We start from the raw sequence: 21443 nt of genomic DNA, 5'->3' as shown, positions 1-21443 counted from the left end.
AAGCAGGCCCCTGCTTCAGAAGTTTGCATTACTAATACTGCCCTTCCCCATCGCCTCGACATCCTGACTTTGACCAACCAGCCCTCAGAGGTGGTGAACCCCAAGAGCTTGTAGCTTGCTGTGACCAGCACCCAGGGTTCAGTGCTCCTCCAGCATGTAGCTACAAGCGAGCTGTAGCTCGCGATGCTGTAGCTACAAGCGAGCTGTACAAGCGATGCTGTAGCTACAAGCGAGCGGGTACCAGGTGATGTGCTCTTTGTAATGTCTTTGGTGCTCGTGATGCATCTAGCAGTTGTTTTAAAATACTCTATCATGGTAAGTCTTACTCTTCTTCCTCAGCCCTGCTACCTTGAGTGAGACTGCAAGATGAAAATAAAGGCAGAAGGATCAGCTCTCTTGCTACTGACCAGCAATTTGGACACTTACAGATATATTTAGAAAAGCTTTCAGTTAATCTTGGAAACAACTTTCCTTCCCTGGACAGTGCCTGACCTAAAGCTCCTAAAATGGCATTGGAAAGGCAGCTCGGCTTAAGCCCCAGTATTTCCTGGAGCGTTGCAGCTCTTGCTGATCCTTTACTGTTCCTCAGTGCAAGATGCTGCAGCAACCAGCAGGTCCTAGCTCAGCTTACAAAAGAAGAAAGATCCACCTCTGTGTAAGACAAGAATGAAATACTAACCTGAGTGCTGGTGCTGCCAGGACAGCCCTGCCCTGCTCTGTGAACCCCAAACTCTCGTAACACAGCACACCACAACCCACCCCAGTCCCAGGTGCCACAGGCATGCCTGTAAGTGAGACTTTTTGGATGGCAGCTTCATTAGGGGCAGAGCCAGGGCTCAAATCCTACATACATTCACTCCTATGTTTAGCTTGCAGCTTCTGCTGGGACATCATGACCAGCTGAGATCCGAGTTAAACTCCTTAGGATCCCAACACCACCAGGTAACAGAGCAATACAAGAACCAACAGCACTGCTCACAAGCCCTGTGTGCCGGCCCCAGTTCACAATGCCACCTGCTAAAACTGTCCTAATTTTCTTTGGGAAAAAAAGCTATCTGGGCTAGGTCAGCATAGAGTTTTTATCTGAGCCTGAGGCAAGAAGAAACAAACCAAATCTCCCTAAAATCCCTTGTATTCCCAGGATGTCTGCTCTTAAGCAAGGTAGCGAGAGCATCTTTGCTGGAGTATGTATTTGTAAAAAGACAATGGAATTACTACACAGCTTGGCACAATGAGGAAGAAAAGCACAAACCAAATGAACAGAGAAGGCAAGAGGAAGGCAGAGAGAACAGGCTTTGCTTTGCAGACGTACCTGGATTCTGGTTATGCTAACTCTGACACTAACAGCCTGGCGCTTCCACAGGTTCTGGTCCCACAGAACCTTTTACAGGTACCAGACATTTCCATTTGAAGAATGGATTTTAATGGGATGCTATTGCTAATGAAGTTAAGAAACTGTGCTAGAGCTTGCAGGACAATTCATGCAAAAATGTGACCAAAAGAGACTGGTCAGCTATTCCAACTCCTCTGCTTGGATGTAAATAGCTCCACACAACTCAAACCACCAGAGAATGAGCTCTGCTAAACTAGGCAGTGTTTCTTTACATCATTAACCAGCTAATGAAAAAAAAAAAACTGCGACTAAATGAAAAACAGACTTTAGAAGGAAAAAAGTAAGGAAACAAAGACTACATATAGGAAAGGCCCCACATTTCTGTCGGTCTCATGGGATCCTTGTACAGTGCATGGGGAATGAAATGCTTGCAACTGAAACCCCCAGGACTGCATGCTGCGTGAGGAGCTCTCTGAGACAGTCAAAGGAGCTGGAAAGGAGAGAGACAGGTGCCAGGTTTGGATGCGCTGGGGACATTCAGCCCTTGGATCCCTTTTCTGATATGATCAGCCTGCAGCCTTTCTCTCTCACACAATTCCTGAGGCAGAGGTGGAATTTGATGGCATGACCTTGTAGCTCAGCCTGGGCTCAGATCCAGCCTTTATGAGAGAGATCTATCTCCACACCTCAGCTGTGGGCCACTCTCAGTCTCCACCACCAAAATTGTTCCATTTTCCATAAAAAGCCCAGGTTTCTACCTCATCCAGCTGTCCTAGGAATCAAAACAGAATTATTCAATGGAGATACCAGAGCAAGTTCCTTTAAGAAGATTTTGAAGTCCTGTTTCTGACAGTCTAGAGGAATGCTTTAAGGAGCAGGCTGTTGGGGAAAGCACCTTTCCCTCCACAGGTATGAGATGGGCCCATTCTGAGAGCCCCCACTTCACCAGCAGAACAAGCAGAAGTCCCTTCTGTACCTCTAGGCACGCCAGGCAGCAGACACATGGGTACCTCTAGGATTTTGTGGCAGCTGGACGGGGCCCTCAGTTACCTACAACCTGGGCACCTAAATTGGGCCCCACTGTGACAGAGCACTCCAAACACTGCAGCGCAGTTTGCTCCAATATTTCAGTATAAAACTGGGTGGGCAGGGGTGGAGTGCTTGAATGCAGACACAGTCATCAACTTCTCAGCACACACTCCTTAACAGATCGCAGAAATCTAATCTTCTAGGAAAGATTCTGTTAAACCCTAAACCCGATACATACAAAAACAGAGTGGCAGTAAATGCCCACATACGGTAGTTAAAATATATTATTGCATATTATAAACATTATATACAAGGTTAAAATGGTTTCTTTACCATTTACTTACAAGTGACATTTGTAGCTGAATGCCTTACTTACAAGTCCTCATTGCTACGTGCTGAGAACTACCAGAGGTATTTGGCAAGACTATACACTAGAGAGAGATATGGATCAGTCTGAGCAAGTGAACTCTTGTCAGCCACTTTCCCCATCTTTAGCACTTAACCTTTTTTTTTAGCAATGGTGGAGTGAACTCTGTTAAAGAGATTCATCCCAGTTTTCTGAAACTGGACCAGCATGGTTCCTTAACGTGTTTTAGAATGAGTTTATCCACATTAAAGCATGGATTAAAATGCTGCATTTCACATTTGCAGTGGATCACCTGGTTACAAATCTGGGGGCTGGTAACTGCTTGTGCACTGGAGAATGGGGAACAATAAATAAGGGACCAGGTTAACGAGTGGCCTTGTGCTTGACAAACCCAAGTCTATATGCAGTGGGTGTGCAGAATGGACAATGTTTGCAAACCAGTCTTGTAACAGTTTCTCTGATCAATGTCTGTCAAGTTCCTGGGGAATCTTCTGCTTTCCAAGGAGAATGAAATGCTGTGGTTCCTTACAAAAGGGCTCTGCCTGAGCCTAGATCTCAGTCAGCGTGATCTTGAAGCCTTCAACCACGCTCTCCATGTGCAGGATGAACGTGTCCTCATTGGAGTAGTGCTCAATAATGTTGTCATCCATGTTTACCAGGATACTGGTGACAAAGGCAAAAATCAGTATTTTTACATACCAGAAGAGCAAAAGGGAAAGCCATGCCCTCCACCTTCGCTAACCTCACAGTGATGCAGGAAGAGCCTCCAGAACATGCCAGTACAGGGACAAGAGGGAGAATCAGCTCTGAAACCTGCCCCACAGCCCCTTATAGCCTTTGGATTAGAGGCTGCTACTTGTGGAAGTAGTTACGAGGTACGAGACGTAAGAAAGTTAAAACGGAGAGATTCAGATTTATGATAAGGAGCAGCAGCCTAGCTATTCTAAAACCATAGCTGTGATGCTCATGACTGAATTTACTCATCTGAAACCCCTGCAGCAAGCGCAGCTCTCCCTTGTGCTTGCCTGCCTGTCAGACTGGGGCAGTGCCTCACTTCGTCCCAGTGCTGCAAAGAAATTCCACGCTGCATTCACAGCAAAGGTTGTGCCTCTCCCACACTACTCCCCACAATGTTATTAAGTGTATTGCCTACAAAACAGATCCAACATGTATTCAACTACATTTTCCAAACATAAATTCTGCTCCTTCACGGTAAGCCTATGAATTCTGGTCAGACACAGGCTGGATGTTTCCTCCACTGACACCCCTTGCTGTCTCCATAAACAGTAAGATTTTAGGGTAGTAGGCATGTATCCTAAAAGTGTTCATACTGTCCAGCATAATGATACCCCATGCATGGCTGGGATCCCTGAATACTTCTAAAGAATCCTGCCACAGTTCCTAGTTAGTGTTTGTTTACTCACCCCTTTTTGCTCTTCTTATAAAGTTTTGCAATCTTTTCGACTGGCAGCCCGTATTTCTCAGAGATCTGAAATCAGAACAAAAGAAATATCATTAAAGACTAATGAGGAATAGGATGTCATCACCTCTCTCTTTACATAAGGCATTAAAACACTATCTCTGCAAACTTCAACAGGATAGCTATACGGAAAGGTCTCTCACAACCACACTATAGCTTAATTTAAGGACGATTTGGAGAGGAATAATCCTAAAAATCTTGATTAAAAAAATACTACCTTTCCATCCAGAAACTTGGAGACTGTAATTTCCATAGGTGTGAGTCATCAAAACTGCTTCAGCATCTCCTACTGCTCCACTTGAGGAGTCAACACTCTTCCCAGGTTTGGATTCTACCCAGGAATTTCAATCTGATCAGCATCCTTTCTGCCTCTTCTTGTTCTGATTTTTTAGACTCATGAAAGCAAAGGATCCTTACCCCAGGTAGAAGACAGATGAGTACCAACACAACAGGACCTGATGGATTGATGGTTCAACAGAAAAACTGCACAATTCTATTTCTCAATGGCATTTCAGTATCTGTTAAGCTAACAAGATCCTTCATCTGCTAAACTAACAGGATCCTTCATGGTACTTCTTTTGTCTGAAAAATATCTTCAAGTTACCTTTTCCTATGAGAGGGCTACAGCCATGCTACACACAGGATTAGGAAGCTTCTGTATTCATGGGGAGATCAGCTTAGTCACCGGGGTAGTAAAATGAAGACAATACTTGGCTCACGTCTGAATATATAGATAACAAGACGAGATGCCTCAGATAAGTCTGTTAACAAGGTAAAGGACTTCTAAAATCAATCCCTTGACATCCACTCAAATGATAAAGCAGAAAATAGAGGAAAACTTTTGAAGGGAGAACTTAGCTGACAAACTACCAGCACCAACAAGCACTTCACTGGAATGCTTTGGTATTGACTTCTTTGGTATTTGGTATTGACTTATTTGTATGTCCATTCTGCAATAAACCCGTGGTGTGTTCATGGAGCTCATGCCCCTTAGCCCTCAGTCTGAGACAAGTTTCTTTTCCAAATTATGACTCTTCTTTGAAGAAACTGGTCTCACCACTCATACTTTAGAAGAGGATTTTCCCAAGAAGCAAAATAATTATGGAAAAAAAGATTATTTCTTTTTGTCAGTGATTGATGTGCTGTGGTAATCTACTGCTAAACAAAGTAAACTTCCTGCTCTTCCCAAGTGAAATGAGGTTGGAGCTAAATAGCTGACTCTTATCTTCTGCATTAGAGAAATGAAATACACAATTAAGAATCCTTAAAGACTGCCAAACATCAGTCACTGTAAAATCCTTTCTTTGTGTTTGTGCTCAAAGTGCTCAGACTTCTGTTGAGAAAAAGTCATATTTTTGAAAAGTAAATTAAAGCAGTCATGATGAAACAGAAAATGAAAAGCAAGTGATGGATAAAACTCAGCACCAAGGACAGATTCAAATAGCCACAGGTTGAACCTCAAGCATGGCTTCCATCCAGAGAGCTGAGGAGCTCTATGCACGGGGTGGAAGTGCATCCTACAAGGAAGTTCCAATGACATACTCCAGAGTTCAAGGTTTTGCTCCAAACAAGGCAGAACAAGGGTGACTGGACCCCAGGATTTGCCTTGTAGGTGTAGGACACCCTGAATTATTCCAGCTGTTCTTTTGCACAGATGGGACCGGCTGCCCCCCAGCCTTCATGAACAACTAACGCAGTCTATGCACCTAAATCTAAGGGTGGATCTATGGGAAGGATCCCCATTAGAAGAAACCACCTACCTCTGGCCAGAAGCACCGTGTGGGTACCCACACCTTGCCCCTCAGCCTGCACTTCTCTCCTAGATGCTACCACGTCCCCAAGTCTCCTTTCCTTCAGTGCCTCATCCTGGGCTGCCCACGGAGGGCAGCTGCCCGACCTGAGGCCAGTGACTCCTCTGGGGCAGGCAGGTGCTAGAGTATTCAGCAAATCTTTTCCGTCTTAGAGAAGTTTCCGCAGAAACTGCCATGTTTTCCTTTTCTTTTTTACCTTCTAGCTTTGCTTACCAAAGTCTGAGTAGAATGATATCAGGTATGCAAACTGGTACTGGATTTTTGTATCTGTGGCTTTGTTGTACACCTAATTTTAAGCTTTCATGTAAAGCAGTAATAAAAATGGCTCCATCATGCTGTTGAAGAAAATCCTTTGTAATAGTATCAGGAAAACTGCAACCTGAAACTGCTGAAAACATCACAACTACTGTGTGAACATGAGGAAATGCTGCAGCTCCTTCTCTGGGGTGTTACCTCTGAAGCCTAGTGATCCTGTAAAGATGAGTGCTGAAGACACTTTTCGCTGACTCCACACAAATAAACAAGCACGGAGAAACAGTCCTGTGCCAAGGAGGTTTAACAGCAGCTAATATACAGCGTTCTGCACATTCCAGCATAAAACTTTCCTAAGATATTTGGGATACCTAACACTCACACATAGCAAATGTTGCTCAAAGTGGTTTGGGACTCTGGGACACCACTTCCTACACAAGCTATGGGAGGTAGAGCTGAGAAAGTCCTGCTTGTCACACTGCCTATGACAGGTGTGGGGTTTATATAACATGTAGGGATTAGTGAGGTTTGGGAAAGACTTCCAGCTGACTGAATAAGCACATTTCTCAGGAACCCCTAAGGATTCAACCAATTATACTAAATGGCGAGCTGTGGAAGCAAGGCTCCAAGTGGGGGTATGGGCGAGCCTCCTACTCACAGGCTCAGAAAACGAGTCTCCAGTGCAAATGTGCTAAGTCCTGCTGCAGAATCTGAGAAAGCAGACAGCTGGCATCTGCTAGGGCATCTCACTTAACACCCTCCTCTGAAACAGCTTTGATGCCAACTCGGGGAAAAACGCTGCTGGCCAGCCTCCATATAAAACAGGATTTCTCACCTGATCCCAAGCATGACATAATACAGTAATGAAAGATATCTTTATTTAAAGTATTTTCCTTTTGTCATATCCATTTTCCAATTCCCTGAGTAGAGAATTCTCTTCTTCCCTTAGGATGCCTGAGCCCATGAGACAGCCTTCAGAGTGGCACTGCACCCCCCTGGCATGACAAGCCTGTCTGTAGCACACGTCTGATTGCACAAGCCACCAGAAACGCTTTCCCTGCTGGAGTCAGGAAGACAGAAAGGGCTGGTCGAAGCATGTATAAAAACATCTCTGCCAACTTACTTCTATGGAGTGGTCTGGTATATTGCCCTACCTTGGTTGGAAGGACACATAGACATGTATAAACTTAACAAACTGGTCTAAGTAAGTTCTGTTGAACTCAGGTTTTTAATTACAGAAAGACATTGGGAGATGCTTGAGTTTCCCAGATTAGATCACAGTTTCAATAAATATTTGATTCTGCACAGCGTAAGACTGTGGCACCTTCTGAGATGCACAGAGTTAACCTCACTTTAGGTAAGTCTGAGAGCAGGATTTGGAGCTGGTCAGTCACCACTTATGTGTGATGTTTTGTGATGGGCACAGTTTTTACTTGATCGAGATGAACTACTGCAGGATGCAAATATCTTTTTAAAAAAAAAAAAGCACACACATTTGCATCACTTTTTGAGCTCTAACAAACCTCTGCAACCTGGGCCTCCAGAGATATAGCAGAAGAAAGAAATCAGAGACGGAATCTGATTGTTCTTATGGAAAGTGGGTATATGAGACAATAAAATAAACATAGTATCTGAGAAAACAGTGTCATTAACCATGGAAAACTAGGAGAAAGATATAGACCAGGAAAAGTGATAAACAAACAAACAAAAAAATGTGTTTAATATGCAAATAGAGAAGGAGGGTATGATTCAGGATCATTGGTGTTGCCTTTCAGAACTGGGGATCTATAAAATTCAGAGCCTTGGTTTCTATGATCTTTGTACTGAGCTTAGAACTGAGCATTTAGGATGTGTGCAATTTCCAAATTATATTATTTGCTGTAAAGACTGTAGAGAGAGTATTTAAAATTATGCAGTTTGACAGCTTTTTGGCATTCACTTATCCATTATATCCTACCAAAGAGAATTAAAATTTTCTGAATGTGTTCCTTTCAGCGATCTGGGACATTTTACAACAGATCAGATTTCTCTGATGCTGAAAACAAGCCACTGAGTCAGCAGCTGTGCTGAGAGAGGTATGTAGAAACCTGTGCTGAAGGAGTTATGCAGAAAACTTCTGGACCAGCTTTATTTTTATGTTACGCAGTAGCTGGAGAACAGGCATGGAGAGGCACTGAACACTGAAAATAAAATATTAATGTTAGCTTGAAGGGTTATGGAAGAATTATAACTGACTTTTAACTCCACACAAAGCCAAGATAAAATTATGTTTATCATGAATCAGATTGCAGCCTCTTCAAGTGAAGCCTAGCTTTTATTGTACATAAGTGTTCTGCCTAACAACTGGCCTGCAGTCACAGCTAACTTTACTTTCTGCTTCTGGCCAAATAGCTCTGCTGCAATCTAAGTGTTTGATACATACAACAAGCCATTGATAACTTTATGAGAGCATGGCTACATATACTTCTAGCACTCAGATGAGCTCTCTGGAGACACTTTGATCCTTTCCCATCTCCTCTCCTACATGTGGCCAAGGCTGGAAATCAGCTCAGTGTCCTACAGATCAGGCTCACGCTAGTCCCCTCCACCTAAGTAATGAGACACACGTTTGCTTCTTCACTCTTCACTCACTAAATTTCACATATCTACTAGCCATCAGCTCATACGAATAGGATTAAATGTGAAAATATCTGCTTACAGTTACAGATAACAGGTAACAAGTGAAAACTCAAGTCAAAGAAGGAGCAAAGAGGCAGGCCTGAGTAGGTCACTCTGGAGTGAGGGCTGGAGAAAGCATTTGAGACGGGAGGTATGAATGAGCTGCCTGCATTGCCTCATGAACTGCCCCACGTATGCTGAGAAAGCAATTGCACAAAAGCCGTATGAAATTCACATGGAAACTCTGCATCCTTGGGCCTCGTGTTTAAAAGCTGGCTGTGAACACACCAATGAGCATTGCAGGAAAAGATTCAACAGGCTCTGAACCATCGGTTCAGAAAGAAGTGTTTCAGAAAGTGGGTCCTTTATCTCGCTGCTTCCTTGGCACTGGTTAATTACTGCCATTCCTCAAGGGTCAGGTCTCCAGTAAGTCAGCTCTGCAAGTCTATTTTATCTCAGCAACCTGCTGACAGCACTCAGTTCAGAACACGCCAACATTTCAGAGGTGTGCTCCAGAAAACCCTTATGAAATACTTCAAATATATTTGAGAGTAACTTCGTCTCTGTATTATATCTCAGCAATACGTTTCAAGTCTCAAGATTTTCTTACCAAAGAAGATAAACAACGTGAGGACATTGGATACTTACCGCTTCCATTAGCCCCTTTACTGTGGGTGATTTCAGCATCAAAGCATCAAACACCTCATCCGTCTCCTTCCTCACATACAAAAGCACTGAAACAGAAAAAAATTCAAGCTTGGAGCAGGTCCAGTCCATCGAACAAATGAAACACCCCACGCTGAGTAGAAAAACAAATATTAATCCATGACAGATAAAATGGAGCGCTGAAGCTGGTTTTCACTTTAAAAAAAAAATCTCATATCAGCAGTGATGGAAGACACACCGTGGTTGCTTTGAAAGTACACAAAGAAAATCCAGTCTATTTAATTTAATGTGAGAAATCTATATCTTAAGGAATTTAAACCTCCATTTACTTAAATAAGAGAAGCTCCATGAAAAAAAAAATATATATATAGCCGGGGTTCTATACCTGGGTCTTGGCTTGCACCTCTCCAGACTTCATCCCAAAGACTGGGAAAGACATTCAGAAAAGGCAAAATTACACGGCAAGAGCGAAGCAGGAAGGTACAAAAAGGGTTACTTGTAGCTAAGCCTCTGACACAAAAGGCAACGAAAAGGATAAGAAATGGTAATCTCTGACAGAGACTTACTGATTACACGGCAAAAGCAAAGCAGACACACTCAAAGTGAATAAACATGAATAGTGGAGAAGTGGTTTAGGTGTAATTTCACATTACTCAGGTAAAGTAGCAGGTTAAATAAGCCTCTGTGAAATTGATTTTTCCTGAATAAACTGCCTTTTCAACTAGCAGTACTGTATGTTAGGTACACGTGCACTGTTAGGTATGTCTGTGTGACAAACTGCACTGGTATCATTTGATCGTGATCATTTTTGACGTGGCATCATTTGATGCCACGATGGAAAAAAGCAATTTTGAAACTGATCGTCCTTAGAGTCCAAAGGAGATCTTCATTGGGTGATTTAATTTCACAGTAGATGACTTGTGGATGGAATTTTTCATAAAGAAGCAATTGTTTGGAAGCTAATTCTCAGTTTAAGACTGTAACAGGCCCATTGCACTGAATTGTAGCTTCTTTGCCCGTGTTTTCAAATGACTGAAAAAAGGTTTAAAACTTGGCTGGCCAGATCAGTCTCCTGTCTTGGTCTACAAAACCAGGCATCGGGGACAACGGTGGGGTTTTTGGGTCTTTAATTTAGAAGTATTGACCACAAAATTGGCTCTGCATGCCTGTGGTGACATCCTTTTTCCTACATTTTGGCAAATCTTTGGAAACAGCCTGGAAGCGTCCTTCTTAAGTTAACAACAGACTTAAAAGCTGAGATAACAGTCAGAATATACAGGAACAAAAAACCCACAGCAGTAGTTAAAACTTGATTGGTTTTGATATGCTTCCTTGCATCAGCAAGCACTCACTCAAGGTGCTAATTTTACCTGTACTGACATTTTTATTAATTCAATCATTCTTTTCTTGCAGCTAGAAGGCTGTCCTGTAACTGCCAGCTTTCCAAACACTGGAGCCATCTGCCAGCCTTAATAATTACAAACGTATCTGAAAGGAGAAGTCCCTCAGTCCGAGGTTAAAGCTGGGGACGTTACACAATCCGAGTGCGGAGCTTTAAATCTCTCTGTTGTGTTTGGCATGTCAGGCAATGTTATGTTGAATGAAGGATCCATTACAAGGATAACGGGCAACTTGAATCACTGGTACACGCACAGAGAGCTAGGATTAGTGAGCATATAAGGGTTGCTGTTTTTTTCTTTCCCCGTGACAGGTGTGAAAATCCCAGCTTTGATTCACTAGGGCGCTTCTCCAGAAATGCCTCCTGGTGACAGCGACACCTTCAGAAGTCCCTGTCCCATCCCTACCCTTGTGCTCTGTTATTCTGGCCTGGTGTGAATCCTCCCGCAGGCAAACTACCTCAAAGAGCAGATGCAAGTGAAAAAATAACCCTTGTTTTCTGAGTTCTTCAGACTAACCAGGTCCATGCTCCAGGTGCTAAGGCAGCCCACAGACCTTTGTGCTGGCACAAGAGCAGGGAGAAGGTGTGCAGCGAGGGCTCGACCTGGCTCAGCAGTGCTGCCACCGAACCTCAAGCCCAAGGGAAGCAGAGCTGGTAGCTGTGACCAAGCTTTCCTTTTCTACATTTGGACTTTTCACTGATGGCCCAGGCACAAATTCTTCAGCTAACAGAGCCACAGGGTGAATTCTGTGCTCCATGGGGATGGTTCACAAAACTCTAGTTCTTATGAATCCAAAATTCTTGAGAACAGTTTAACCTAACTCTCCGAAGAGACAAAAGCTAGAGCAAAACATTATTTTCTTCAGGCTGAGAACTACAGGACTGGAAATCTCCCTGATCTGTAACAGGGTTGCTGGATTTATAATTCATGGAAAACTCCCACTCAAGTCTGAGAGGTGAAGTGACTTGAAAAATGTTAGTGAGAACACAGAAAACGGCCACGAGCCCAGCCGAGTGACTAGCCACGCAGCACAGCTGGTGCAGATTAACATACTTCACATTTCTGTGTTCGGCACTTGTACCTCCCTTAGAGGCCAAGGAGATGAAAGACAAATTCAGAAAGATGCAGCTACCTGTGTGAGAATATGAACCTCGTTTGACTGGTGATTTGCAAACCCTTTCAGATCCCTACTCTCGTGAAGGGAGATTATTCTTCCCCCAATACTTCTGTTTCCACTGGAGAGTATTACAATTAGCTCCAGCAGGCAGAGGTGAAACTACACGCTGTCACTTCAGCTCTTTGGCTGGGCTTGGACCCCTCACTGGGTGCTACTTACCTGCATTGCTCTGATAATGAGCCACCTTGGGATTACGTTGCCTTATATGCGTATTTCCTCATATAAAACCTGCTCTTTCCCAAATATTACAGCCCCATCTATACCTGCTCTCAAGTTATTGATTCTGATGTACCAAATAAATCTGGGAGAAAAAAATCTAGTACAGCTAAGCCTGGGAAAAACAGCAGAAGATTTTAATACCCAGTGACTCCTGTGGCAAAGACAGGCTTGTCAAGTGGGTAGGTTCAAATGGAGCTGTGCTCCATCAGCACAATCCCAGATGTACGGTTCCTGATGGCAGGAAGTTCACCAGAGCAAAGGCTATGCTGGAAGAGGCTTGGCCTCCAGCCAACACAGCCCAAGTTGCGAGAAACACTGAGCAGGAAGAGAGCATCCTCCAGTTTCTCCGACTCCGCGCCTCTCCTGGATTTAATTATTTAACATAGTTTTGTCACCAGTTGAAAAACATTTTTTTCTTTCAAATCTTCCCCTCGAAATGGTTGAAATTCCTGGATGATATTAAAACAACTAACCACAGTAAAGGACAGGAATAATCAAAGCAAATCAGTATCTCCCTGCGGGAAACTCTCCAGGCTTCCAGCTGGGAAACCCAGGTGAAACTGCAGCAAAAGACAGATCTTTATGTAGCCCTTGTGGCTGTCCACTTCTGCGTGATGGATTGATAATGTGAATTTGGTCAAGGCCTTGAGTCAAACAGATACGATCCTGTGGTCAGTGCTGACCTCAACATTACTAACTGAAGACTTAATTAAAGGAAGAATACGTTTACATTTATTCTACAGAGATACCAATCTCCATCCCGCAGTCTTGTATGCTTCCCCTGGTTCAAGCACACCATCCTCACCCACAGAGAAAATTCAGGTTTATGGAAATTCAGGTTGTTCCGAACAAGCCCAAATGAGTCTGACATAGTGGCATAGATAAGAACAGCTGAGCTCACTTCTACACATTGTTGCCTTGTTGTCTCACAAACTAATGGGTGACCCTCAAAACATGTGTGAGTTTGAGTTGCATGGCTTGGTCCCACCCCTGGTTTCTCCAATAAGCTTACAGGACAGAACTCAGGAGACTGAAGGAACAGCAAATATTCTCCAGAGTGCCCAACTGTGGCAGTGTGGTGCGTTATCACATATGTAGCTCTGCATTGTGACTGTACACAAAGCATATTTTGTGGACAAAACCACCATATGCTCATCCTTACCTTCATGCAAATTTGACAGCTCTGCCTAAACCACTGCTTGAATGTTACTCAAGTTAACCTGCACTGAACTGGAAAATAGGAGCTGGACTTCTGTTTCAGCGCATATGAAATGCGACTGTGGCAGTACTCTCTAAAGGCAGTAAAAAACAATTAAAGGACATAAACAATTCAGCTGGGTCAGCTGGAGGATGCCTCTCCATGCGTTAATTTTCTAATTGGGTAGGAAAGTTCTGAGGTTTTATTCAGGCTAATCTCACTCTGCAGTGAGTACAAGCATGAGCTTGCCTGTGTAATGTCTCTGTATTTGACCCCGTGCATCTTGCATATTTGTTTGTGATCCCAGCCAGAACAGAAAAGAGGAGCAAAAGTTAAAAATAAACAACCACAGCTTCGCTACTAGAACATTTATGAACTATGCAGCTTGGCCAAGGACCAAGAAACTTTCTAGCTTTTTTGCATTTCATACACACTTGTGTCCTAATCCCTTCTTGAGACAGTACCCAGTTCTTCTTCATTTTTATTTTCTGCTTTTATTATTATTACTAGCATTTGCTAAAATGCCTCCTTGTATACCGGCAGGTGTGATGGTATCTTCTCCCACCTGCCCCATATTTGCACCAGCATCAAACAACTGACTTGGTCTGAGCCAAACAAGTTCTTCTCTGCTTGAGGGCAGAAGTCACAGAGCATTAGTAGTAACCAGCTACTATAACTGTTACCTCTTTTCAGGCCTTCTTCTTTCATTTGTTTCAGAGGGGACGGACCAAACTCCTCCTCCACGGGCCGGAACATCCTCTTGACCAGGACACTGCTACTAGAAAACACACAACAGGGGCCACGTCACGGTAAAAAATGTGCTCCCAACAGAGAAAGGACAACAGCAGCAGATATGACTCACTTTGTACTCTGGCAAAAACTCCACTAGCCACTCAAGTAACGACCAGAAACTGCACAGATTTAGCTTTTGATGCTTATCTGAATTCTCCAAGCCTCTCAAGTTGCCTGGACTGACTGGCTGGGACAGGTGACAGGAAAATATACTCCGATGTTGCATACTATTTGGAAAACACCAAAGGCTCTTAACTGCTTAAATATTTAGGCAAGGGAAGTCAGGGGAAAGAAGCAACTAAGAAAGGAGGTGAAGCCGTATTTACACATTGGTTCACCTCCTCTTTTGGGTCAATGAGACAGCCTCAGAAAACACTGAACACATTTCTAAAATCCAAGGCCACACAACCCAGCGAGTTTCAAAAGGACTAACATGTGGGGCCAGATCCAGCCCAAAGCTCTACACAATGGCCCTGAGTAACCGAGTGTCTCCTTTTAGTCTTGGAGGAGAGAGCTGAGGCCAACGTGGTTGGTGCAATTCCACCGTGAGCCTTATGAAGAACATCAGCTTCATAAAAGAAACAAAAAATGTCTCATGTTTTGAAGTCGATGTTAGCTGCTGGTGCTCAGCCACCGCCTACCACAGGCCACCTTTTGCAGGCGTACATGAGCTCAGTTTGTGGGTGGTCACTTGGGATTCAAACACCTTACAAAAGTATAGAGGTTGCACACATCACAATTAATATTGGCTGAACTTCAGCCAACCACTCTAAAGCCCTTATTTCGTGACCTCTTTTAACTATTCTAGGGACTTTCTGCAATTCTCCAGTGCCTCCAAAGCCAGACAGTGGGTGCTCCCATTTCCAGCCTTCCCCTCTTCCCAAGATCTCCCATTGTCTCCCTGTCTCCTAAGGTACTGGGGCATTTTCTCTGCATTTCCTATATTTGTCACATGCACACGTTTGCTGTGAAACAGCCTCCAGGAACAAGGCAAATTTCAGTGCTTCATTAAAGAATTCATTTTTTTTAAGATGATTTGAAAACTCTTATATAAAATACACTTTATTATCAAGTATATTGTCCTGACCCTGTGTTGAACCTTATGGCTCTTCAAACCATTTTACTTGAAAATGAAATAAAAGAAATAAGTATAAAAAGAAGCCAGTTCACATGAAGGAAAAGAAAGATACCATAAAATAAAACCTTCCTGCTACCAGTTCCACGTATTATTCACCTACCATTAGTGATGGGAGAACATAAGGGAAAGGAGAGAAAGGGGACCAGTTTTATCTGATTTCAAGTCTTTATGCCTGCTTTCTATGAGTTCGAACTGCTAACCACAAAAAAATGTGAAACAATAAATGTCTTACCCTTCTCTCTCATCATCTGTATTATAGTAAACCTAAAATGAAAGAAAAACAGAATTATTCCCAAAACTCAGACACCTGCTTAACAGAATAACTTCAAATGGGAGAAAAGACAAGTGGTTTGCAGTTTTTAATCTGTTAAAAATCCTTCTCCTTCTATAAAACACAAACATCTCTACTTCTAATTTTGATCTGGATAAAGTGCAGCTTGGAAAAACTGCTGTTGAATATCATCTAGTGGAAATATATCAAAGTATTTTGACAGACATTGTCCTCTCCTCTGTTTTGTATCATTTTCCAATTATTTTACAATTCTCTAAATCAGATCACTCCTACCTAAATTATCCTTAATACAATTTAAGCCACAACACTCGCAGGAGTTTTGCAGGTATTTAATACTGTCTGAAAATCTAATTAAACGATGAGGACCAATATTAAACCACAGGCCTAATGGAAAAGCAATTGCTAATGGTACAGATGATATTTCTTGCACAGGCTGCAGGCAGGAGCAGAAGCCCAGATCACTGCTTTGTGTAAATCAGTTTAGCTCACATTCACTGGGACCAGGCTTACAACAGCAGGAAATGTGGCTAACGGCAGCAGCAGAGGTATAAAATCACAGTCCATTGCCAAAGGCTTTACACAACAGGCAGCCAAATTCCTTTACGAGATGCCTGCACTGCGGTTCCAGACCAACAAGCACACCAGGACTTCAGCTGCTGAGCGTGCACGGGGTGAAGGCACGGCACTGGAGTCTGCTGGGGTAGAGGGAGGGACCCCAGACAGGTTCCCAGTGCTCGCTCTGGCAAGATGCAGCACACATCTGGCTGGCACTGGGAGCTTTGACTTCTGAGCGTTACAACTAATATAGCTCAGAGGTGTGTGTAAAGTTGAATTCTACAGTATCTGAAATTGATTTTTAGTCCAGGAGCTGAAAGTGGCTACAAAACACCATCATAATAAACCATTCTTACATCAATTGATACACACCACAATTTAAAAAGTTCCATATAGCAAAAATGCTGATACTGCAACCTGGGCAGCAGTAAAAGAGAGGGCTGAACATTGCCTAAGAGCTAGAAAAACTGGGGTATCTTCAGTTAGTTTAGAAAATTACTTACAGGGTTACATGTACTGAGGAATGCTTCCACCTTCTCCTGTTTTGAGACAAATCCTCATTCTGATTTGAAAGCCATGAGGACAGAAGGTACCCAGCACTGATATGTGAGTGGGCGTCTTTCCAATTTTGGAGAGTAAGTCAGTGACAGCTGTGATTGCAATGTCTGCACTCTTTGTGCTTTGCTCTACCACAGTCCTTACGGCTTTAAAATAAATGACGATTCCAACTCAGTGTAATTTCATCTTCATTACTTTAATATTTTGCAGCAAGATGCATGTAAAATTTCATCGTCTACAATTCGTCTTTATAAACACACGCAGAAAGGTCTCATTCCAGTCCCTGAGAGCCTAATAAATAACAGGCTCGTATTCAAAAAATTGTCAGAGCTGACCCTATAGTTCAGGTTTGCAATTTACCACCATGCAATAAGTAGGTCTTTAAAAAGTCAGCTCAGCAGAGACTTCCTCATACTTACGGTGATAATGAGTCCATGACTTCAACACTAAGCCAATACTGAACATTAGCATTAGTATGATAGATTTTTACTTCCTATACTACCCTGTAGAGTGCAAATATTTTCTTCTAAAGAATTACCAGGTCTCTAGGTAGTGCCTACAGAAAACGGGCAATGGTATTTGGTGAGCCTACTCTTGACTTCTTTATATGAGGAGCTTGGTCTTTGTTTTCAGCCATCACAGTGAGGGAGATCTCTTTTACCACAAGGTGGCACTTCACCTCATCAAGCCATATAGCACATTCAAAAAAAAAATCAACAACCAAAGACTCAAGTCACAAAACAACCTATTTCAAAATTCCTGACTGCTTGTTCCACTCTTTCTTACTAGCTAAAGAATGACAAAACCACAACAAACACAAAATAGTCTGTTACTAATGAAGTATAAACTCCCCCTTTTTGCACCCAGAAATCAGAAAGGCTTTTGTCTCTTGCAAGCTCTTTCCTAAGTGACTCACCAAGAACTGCATTTACCAAAACTGAGAGCTGAAACAAGCAGCCACCAGTAACAGTGCTTTGTTTTTGTAAAACCTGCCTCAGAGCACATGCAGCTGGACAGCAGGTGGGCACCTGCTCGTCTCATTATCATTTCCTACCTGTCCAGTTCTTTGTAGGTTTCCAAAATGAACATCTGGTATGAAGAGAACTGGCTGGGAATCCAGGTCAGTCATTGTTTTGAAGAAGGTGATATCACTCTTCTTTTGCAGAGGGAGTGCACTCAGCTTCCCTTCAGCTGCTAGGAGGATCACAAAGCAACGTGGTTATGAGAGGGGACACGTTAAGGGTGACTTAGTCCAAACCAGGGAGGCCCGTCTTACTCACAGTTATTACACGAGGTTTGGGATGCCTGGCCTTTGCCTTTCTTCCTGTTCTGCTTCCTCTCTTCATCTCGGATTTTTCTTTCTGCTCCCTGATGCAAAAAAAAGACAACCACAGATATTAGCCTAAGAGGAATCACTGCAAGCATCATCCCCTGCAATGTAGCTGAAACTACAGCTACAGGCACATCAGAAATGCCAAAACAGAGACCGGTTATCCCATCACAGCTGAATTCCACCAGGTTGTTGGGGAATGTGGAAGGCCAGCCAGCTCCGTATCAAGCATCTGTCTCCCAAACTTGTGCTGGCACACCCAGCAGCCCCCAGGGCTTGTGCCAGTAAGAGGAATAAACCCGTGTGCGTCACTGCAGCTGGCTTGGAGATGGGACTGATGGCTTCGGCACCGTGTGGGTCTAGAGCTGGCCTGTCGCTGTCACAGCCAGCACGAAGGGCATCCTGAACACAGCACCTCAGTGCACGACGGAGGGCTCAGTCCAAATACTTTGTGTGTGTACTGACGTAAAGCACCTGCAGGATTGCTGTCATCTTAGATCACATCTATGTTAAGCTCTTCCCTAAACTCCCAACCACCCACCTTGTTTAGGGGCAGGATAGCTCCACTCCGGATAGCTTTGTAAAGGCCTTTGAGGTGTGCCAGTGGAAGAACTCTACTCCAACAGCTTGTTTGCAGTGCAAAGGCTCATACAGAAACATGCAGGCATTTCAAACAGGGAAAAAAGCCCTGGAGAAACTGGAAGGCAGTGCAGCACTACCCTACTAGGCCCTAGGAACTCCTGGGAAGTTGCAGGCTTCTGTTATGTAAATACACTCTCAATAAGTTTAGAAAATAAAAGTTGTTATTGACATAAAAAGCAGCAACACCTCCTTTGAAGTACTCCTAATTTACTTTATAAATATGAATACAGTCATCTTGTGAAGTGTATTAAAGATCCATATGCTCCCAGACAGTCAGCATGCAAAATTAGAGATCTTTTGCAAATTAAAATTAGAAGTTTCTGTAAAAGAAAGTGGAAGGAGGGGAAAGGGGGGAGCCAAAAATATTCACTCAGGAAGGAAAAATTCACACAAGAGCCAATGAAGAAAGCTTGAAAAGAAGGCAAGAAAAGATTTGCTCATGGCTGTGATCTATCAATGGCTTTCCAGAGGCTGGAGGAGGTGGAGTAAGAAACATCTTTTAAAAAAATATGAGGATATCTACCAGAAACATTGCCTTCAGATCCAGGCTCCAGCCAGTGCTCACGGACCTCAGCCACAAGTGTTTCATCAACTCCAAGAGATTCAGAGCTGTGCCCTTAACAATATTGTTTTTAAGGGTTTCTGTTCTTTAACAAAGGGAAAACCATGCCCTACTGCCCGTGTCCTGAGGAAGGCTGACCACAGGCCTACCTTTCGGTTTTGCAGCTCTGACTGCTCACAGGGGCTAGGATAGGTTTGAAAGCAGTTGTGCACATGGTAGCAAGTGGGAGTTTCCTCTCAGAAGAGCAGAAGCTGAGGAGGCTTTAGCTTTTAACACACAATAAGGAATATATGCTTTGTAGATTTTCTTTGATTGTCTCTGTAACTACGACCCCAAGAAAGCTTGACAGCTTTGTCACTAGTCCCCTGGGACATGGGCAGTGTGAGCGGGGCAGCTGTTCCCACCTGCCAGCACTCAGCTGTGCCACAGCCACTTCAGAAAGGCCAATAATTTGAAGCAGGTTGTAGATGAAGCCCATTAACACAAACGGAAAGGTTCTCATTAAAAAATGACACAGTACAGGGGCCACCCAAGCCTGCGTGACGTATCTCATTGCTATAGGTGCAGAGACAAGGGACCACACCAGGATTTTTGCATACCAGCATTTCTGCTGGACCATTTTCACAGCTGAGTCATATCTAATAAACCAGAGCTTGCATATCAGGACAGAAGAAATAATCCTCTCTTAGGGGACTATAAATTAGGCTGTGACCAGTCAAATAACAAAATGAGTTTTTCATTTTTCACCGATATCTGGACTCTGTATGAATTCAGACAGTACCTCCGCTGCCAACCAATAGCAAAACCCCTCTTACGAATTTCATCTGATTCAAAAGACATTTTTTTCCTAGTCTTCAACTCATTTAAGACTATGTCTTGCAAGATGTTACGCGCTCTGGCTCCAGCCCAGTGAAGTCCTTACCATCACAAGAACCACTCCCATCACCACTATGAAGCTCATGTGTGCACCTCCTTCTAGATTAAGGCCAAAGTGTTCCCCGTCGGGTAGGACAGGCCCACAGACTTCAGCTGTCTTCTCTCTCTAGCTGAAGACCTACAGGTAATTAGAATTGCACTGTGCCCTTTAACAATCCATTTACTCTACCGCTATCCAAACTGGAGACAAGATGGCAGGCACTGCATGTACTCAGAACAACATGTACTTCGGAGTAAGGAAAACAGGATTGATTTATTTTATTTTGGAACAATATTACGGTATTTGGCCAGACAAATGCTTCTGCTTCTTTTTAGCAAGGCTAATCACATAGAGAAAATCAGAATGTCTCTGAATTCCTAGTTCCTTCATACACGGTGGCTAAAGCATCTTGCAATATATAAATATAAATAGGCCTGCTGGCAAGTTTCCCTGACAACCTACTTAAAGAATAAAAATTATATTCCCTTATCATAATGTAGCATAAGAGATCTGCACATGACAAAAAGATAGCAAGAGCAGAGAGAATTGGCACTGAGAAAACAAGATGTGCACTCTAACAGCTGCTTTGAAGACTGTCTACTGGAAAATAAACATGGGCAAAAGATTGGAGAATGAATGGGGAGCAAACAAATGATTACAACCTTCGCAGCCCTTATCTCCATACATCTATGTTACATAAAGCACACATTGGATCCGAGTCTGTGTTACTCCCTAGTTTATATGTAACAGAATACTAAAATTCAGTAAGTGCTCAAGTAAATACTAAGTTATACATAATATGTGCCACTTAGCTAAATGCAGCTTTATTTCTTCAGAGATACTCTTTCCACAATGTGTATGCTGTGTTTCAGCTGAAGGACATAATTTATTAGCAAATGTTTTTCTTAAAAACTAGACACGTTTACCTGTGAATTAACTAGGTTAATGTATAAACACATCTACTGGTCCTAAAGAGGCACCATGGCTGCAGACAGACCATTTATAAGGACACTATCAGGAACAGAAACATTTTCTCTTCCACGTTTCAAACTAAGATACATTTCAGCA

The 21443-nt window shown here is 43.1% G+C and overlaps 1 protein-coding gene across 2 annotated transcripts in view; it reads right to left on the bottom strand.

Moving 5' to 3' along the window:
* Window positions 1-235: 235 nt before the first annotated feature.
* Window positions 236-21443, bottom strand: part of GRHL2 (grainyhead like transcription factor 2) — a 64469-nt gene continuing 43261 nt past the window's right edge. The window contains exons 10-16 of one of the 2 annotated variants that reach the window (XM_040548650.1): window positions 18206-18293; window positions 17980-18119; window positions 15753-15784; window positions 14274-14368; window positions 9579-9664; window positions 4154-4218; window positions 236-3392 (exon numbers count right to left, since the gene is read on the bottom strand). In XM_040548650.1, the coding sequence (XP_040404584.1) occupies window positions 3278-3392; window positions 4154-4218; window positions 9579-9664; window positions 14274-14368; window positions 15753-15784; window positions 17980-18119; window positions 18206-18293 (621 nt within the window). In that variant the 3' untranslated portion in view covers window positions 236-3277. The remainder of the gene's footprint in view (window positions 3393-4153; window positions 4219-9578; window positions 9665-14273; window positions 14369-15752; window positions 15785-17979; window positions 18120-18205; window positions 18294-21443) is intronic. The other variant, XM_040548651.1, reaches the window with a different exon arrangement.

Source organism: Cygnus olor, chromosome 2, assembly GCF_009769625.2.
Source record: "Cygnus olor isolate bCygOlo1 chromosome 2, bCygOlo1.pri.v2, whole genome shotgun sequence".
Lineage (NCBI taxonomy): Eukaryota > Metazoa > Chordata > Aves > Anseriformes > Anatidae > Cygnus > Cygnus olor.
The sequence above is the reverse complement of the archived record's forward strand: the minus strand, read 5'-3'. Positions and strand labels throughout refer to the sequence as shown.